This window comes from Oratosquilla oratoria, chromosome 42, assembly GCF_046742065.1.
Source record: "Oratosquilla oratoria isolate Oo_2021 chromosome 42, ASM4674206v1, whole genome shotgun sequence".
Classification (NCBI taxonomy): domain Eukaryota; kingdom Metazoa; phylum Arthropoda; class Malacostraca; order Stomatopoda; family Squillidae; genus Oratosquilla; species Oratosquilla oratoria.
The window spans coordinates 28,275,230-28,280,359 of record NC_134818.1 but is presented as its reverse complement, the minus strand read 5'-3'; the positions used below and the strand labels follow the sequence as shown (position 1 = coordinate 28,280,359).

At 40.6% G+C, this 5,130-nt stretch overlaps 2 protein-coding genes across 2 annotated transcripts in view; one reads left to right on the top strand and one right to left on the bottom strand.

Annotated features, from left to right (window-relative positions):
* The window catches only part of LOC143021480 (uncharacterized), a 1,309-nt gene extending 693 nt beyond the window's left edge, over positions 1-616 (top strand). The window contains exon 2 of the mRNA XM_076179019.1: positions 1-616. This exon is cut by the window's left edge and continues 123 nt beyond it. Within this exon, the coding sequence (XP_076035134.1) occupies positions 1-548 (548 nt within the window). The 3' untranslated portion in view covers positions 549-616.
* Positions 617-3,683: 3,067 nt separating this feature from the next.
* On the bottom strand, positions 3,684-4,922 carry LOC143021473 (uncharacterized). The gene is made up of 2 exons (XM_076179007.1): positions 4,887-4,922; positions 3,684-4,441 (listed from the first exon to the last, which is right to left on the bottom strand). Exons 1-2 carry the CDS (start codon positions 4,903-4,905, stop codon positions 3,771-3,773), a joined length of 690 nt encoding a protein of 229 aa, XP_076035122.1. The 5' UTR covers positions 4,906-4,922; the 3' UTR covers positions 3,684-3,770.
* Between the last annotated feature and the right edge of the window lie 208 nt (positions 4,923-5,130).

The following is a 5,130-nucleotide window of genomic DNA, read 5'->3' as shown; positions in this document are numbered from 1 at the left end:
AGTTCAACAGTAACTTCCAAGAAAACAACCAAGCGCCAAATTTCCGTCAAGTTGGATTCCAGAATAATCAGGAGAGCCGATTTTCCCTAGACAGTCAGAGGCAATTCCAGCAGGGGAACAAGAACTCCCAGTTCAGGTTAAACGAATTTGCACAGGACCGCCGACAAGAGTTCTCCAATCAGCAGAACCTCTTCCGTCAGGCTGAGGGTGCTCAGTTCTTGGAGGGTGATTTCGAGCCTCTGAACCTTCCCTCAGGAGCTTCTCTCCTCATGGGCCAGATCGACACGTCCTTCCAGTGCGCAGACCGCCCCTACGGCTACTACGCTGATGAACGCAACGACTGCCGCGTGTTCCACGTGTGCAACCCTTACCTCTTCTCCGACGGCCGCATCGAAACCCACCAGTACAGCTTCATGTGTGGCGAGGGCCGAGTCTTCGACCAGGAGAAACTGACATGTGTGGAGGAGTTCGCTGCCCTCCCTTGTCAAGAATCCTCCTTCCATTATTCCAAGAACGCTGAATTCGGGCTCCCTGAAGAGAAATTCTAACCCAGATATCATAATCAATGTACTATTTTGTAATGGTGAACTGTAAATAAGTATAGTTTCTCACACCAGATATGTAATATCTACAAATATTTCAATATAAGATGATTATATTTCTAATAGCATGTTTTATTCCAACATTTATACAAGTGTTTGCCGCCCCTGAGGTCACTAGAACGTGAAGGGATTTACTATCCATCTTTCTATATACTAAGGGCTTATTCCCCTTAATAAGAGAGGTAGACAGTCAAGGGACGCAACTGCTGCCACCCATTCAACTCCCACCAACCACTCCTGTTTCCTTTTCATATTATCTCCTCCTAGAAGAATGCGGGCCATCCCTGTCTCCTACTCGATGCCCAGGTCAAAAGCAAATGCAGCAAGATACAATACATCCACGGCAGGGCCGATTAATTTACACGGCAACCCTCCCTCCTCGTCTCATTATATGAAGAAAAGAAAATGAGACGGATTTTATAATTTAACATATTACAACCTAGTTTCGAAAATATGTAACTACAATCTTGTGTAAGTGTGGGTAGAGTTAATTACTCTGCGTTGAACCTAGAAGTGAGGGTACTGTACTACATTGTGCTGGAAACAATCTTACATGCAGTTACAGTATTTGCATGAGACAAGTAGTTGGAATGAAGCTGAATACCAAGAAATACTGCTGGACACAATTCCCTTGTTAAGAAAAAGAAAGGAAAGGAGGGAGAAAAACAAAAGAGATTATAGAGCAATTAACAATATAGTCCTGTGGGTGACTTTAGTTGCAATGAAATCAATTAGGAGAAATGGAAAACAAATGACATGTTAAATGCAACATTGGTTTTTGGTCAAAGGAAAGACGGAATAATAGATTGACAGTAAATATTAGGAACTATTGATGAGGAAAAGTATACAGACGCTTTGGTAAATGCATTTATCATTTTAAATGTAACAGATATAGGGAGTAAAAGACATATCATACATAGAAAGGAAACCCTGGGAAAAGTCACAACATAAGACGCGAGGGTAGGTCACATGACAAGTGCGAGATGACGGGGGAATTTGTCTATCACTGTGGGCAAAAATGTCTTCTGGGGTTCAGCTGTCCGTCGCGACCCGAGCGTCCGATGAGGTCCAAGTGTCCAGCCCCATTACTCTGGCGGAATGAAGAGAAGTTCTAAGTCAATGAATGTTATAAACATCTTTTTCCGAAGTGTTGGAATGTGCTCGATAACGTATTATTGTTTAATATAAGTTATAATAAAAAATATTCCTAACTACATATTTGTCTTTATTCTTTTACAAGCTGGGTTAGCGTAAATCCATTGGGAAAGGAAAGTATAGAGAATTGGTTGATTTCGCAGATGGGTTTGAACTAAGTTGAGAGACAATACAGAAAGAAAAACAACTAATTCTTGACGATATTAGATGCCAAGAAGTACAATTTAAGCCCACTATCGGAGAAATTATATCAGAAGTACAGGAAAACCGTATATTTCGACTACTATCTATAGTCCTCTTCTGCTGAAGAGGACTACAGATAGTAGTCGAAATATGTTATAACATTACAGTTTCCCAAATGCCAAGAAATTTATTTTCATCTTTATGATTAAATTTAATGAGCAGCAACATAGTGGGCATGGCTAGGTGTAGAATTAATTTGAAACACTATGTGGTCAGGTGAGACAGTGCCAGTCAGGTGATACAGTTGTTCTTCTATTGGTATCATATAACTCAGTACTACCTGTCTCATAGGCGGATTGTCACTAGACAACCTTCTTTAATGTGGTTGGGATGAAGTGCCCCGCCTCATCCTACCCCCATCCCTACGCTGGTACAAGCATTCAACTCTTTGGTCCTGTATTCAGTTCAAGACGTGTGGCCCCTCTTGGTTCGGAGAGGCAAATTGGCTGGGCAGCTACAAGTTTGATCATTCAGAACAACTCTGTTTACGATTGTTGAACCAGTTTCTAATTCATCTTTGCATGTTATCTACTATTCTATGCAGAGCAAATTTTGTTAGTGGTCTTTCGTGCGGGGTAGTATCACAAGCTCAGAAATTTACCTTACGAGGAGAGCCTTAGGCACTTTAACTTACACTCTGGAAAAACGCAGAGTGCGGGGTGGTCTAATAGAGATGTTTAAGTGGATCAAGGGATTAACAAGGGTGACGTAAGCAAGGTTATTATATTTAGACAACTGCGCAGCACTCACAGTAATGGATTCAAATTAGACAAATTTAGATTTAAGAAGGAAATATACAAGAATTGGTTTACTAATAGGGTGGTCTATGAATGGAATATATTTAGCAACCATGTAGTGAGCGCTGAAACTATCGGCAGTTCAAGAAACGGTTAGATAATTTTATGGATAAGGATGACAGGTACTAATGGACATGGAACTGTCTAGTGTAAACCTTGTGGTCACTTGCAGTTTCCTTCATTATTATGTTCTTATGTTATGTAAAATTAGCTTTATTCCTTTTGTCGCAGATTAAGTGACCCGAGTCATGAAATTCTAGGTCGGTGGCACAAGAGTGTTTACGTCTGAAACTTTGGATGCTGTCATCCGTTAGACAGTTACTTTCTAAATAACCTCCTATGGTATGTCTTATAATTGCAGCTCTGTGGCTTTTGTTTTTCACACTTGTAAAACATTGTAAAACATGAGCTTGATTTTATTCTTCTGGCACGTCCTCAGTTCTTATAGATTTGTAATAGCTTCAATGGAAATGGCAGTATGATTTTTATTTCACTCAAAAGTCTTGGATGTCAAACTTTGGGCCCTGACATTTGATGAATTTTGAGTTTTCCTGTATATCTCCTAATGTTTTTGGTCACAAATACATGAGTATATGTTTGTTCAACGTAACAAATGAATTACATAATCCTTTGCTTTGAGGTTTCGTTCATATATAAGGGATTTATTATTCTTTTAATATCGAATTTGAATGTTCAACTTGGCCGTTGGTAAACATAAGTGAACCCTTATAATTCCAGTTTCCTGTAATATAACCGTATGGATCTTATTTAGTTTCCAATATTGAGTATTGCTTTTCCCATGATTGTCGTTCTCAAATACCTCTGGTTCACTACATAAATTTGACAATGTGGAATTGAAATATACACAAAAAGGGAAGTACTACGTTTTACTTTAAATAGTATGTATGTATAATCTTGCATTTCTTGTAACACTCTACCATTACAAAAGTATAGATTAGTTATAATCTTTCCCTTAGAACTTTTCCTCGGGACGGCCGAATTCAGCATTTTTGGAGTAATGGAAGGAGGATTCTTGACAAGGGATGGCAGCGAACTCCTCCACACATGTCAGTTTCTCCTGGTCGAAGACTCGGCCCTCGCCGCACATGAAGCTGTACTGGTGGGTTTCGATGCGGCCATCGGAGAAGAGGTAAGGGTTGCACACGTGGAAGACGCGGCAGTCGTTGCGTTCGTCGGCGTAGTAGCCGTAGGGGCGGTCTGCGCACTGGAAGGACGTGTCGATCTGGCCCATGAGGAGAGAAGCTCCTGAAGGAAGGTTCAGAGGCTCAAAATCACCCTCCAAGAACTGAGCACCCTCAGCCTGACGGAAGAGGTTCTGCTGGTTGGAGACCTCTTGTCGGCGATCCTGTGCAAAGTCGTTGAACCTGAACTGGGTGTTCTGATTCTCTTGCTGGAATTGCCTTTGGCTGTCTAGAGAAACTTGTCTCTCCTGATTATTCTGGAATCCAGTTTGACGGAAGTTTTGCGCTTGGTTGGTTTCTTGAAAGTTATTGTTGAATTGGTTCCCTTGGAAATCCCTCCTTCCTTGCTTGAAGTCTCCTGAGTTTGCCAAAAGGACAGCAGGTGATGAGACTTGTCTGACTTGTTGGAACTGTTGTCCCATCACGAGGGAAATTCCCATCACTGGAAAAAAAAAAAAAAAAAATTCTCAACTTAGTCTATATGTATATGCTCATCCTTATGTGCGTATATTAATACGTGTTAATATGTGTGTGCAGATTTGTTTGTGTGTGTGTGTGCAGATTTGTTTGTTTGTGTGTGTGTGTGTGTGTGTGTGTGTGTGTGTGTGTGTCTTTATGTATGTGTGTGTCTTTATGTGTGTGTGTGTATGTGTGGGTGTCTGTGTGGGCAGGTATGCAATTGTAAGAACGTGTGAGTGTGTGGGGGGTGCTTTCTTCAAGGAAATACTGGTAAAATCACACATATATTAGAAGAATATTGTAAAAGCACCGGATAGAATTTGTGAATGCATATACTTTAATTACAGTTTAATTGAAGTGAGTTCCTCGCCTGATTTTATTCCAACTTATTGAACCAAGTCTTAAAGTGAATATGACGTAGACTGTACCTAATAGAGCGCCTTTCATGGTGACAGTTGGTTGCTTGCTGAGGAAGTGCTGTTCCTTCGACCTGGGGTCTGGCTTATATAGCACTGGTTTGACTAAGGTAGGTGAAACCTGATATTCTCTTGGCCATTGATTTTACTATTCCTTGTGATCACACACGGGTCATGAATCTTATTTTGTTTGTTGATTTAAAACACAGGCAGAAGATATTTTGTATGTGTCAAGATGGGCTACAAAATATGAAAA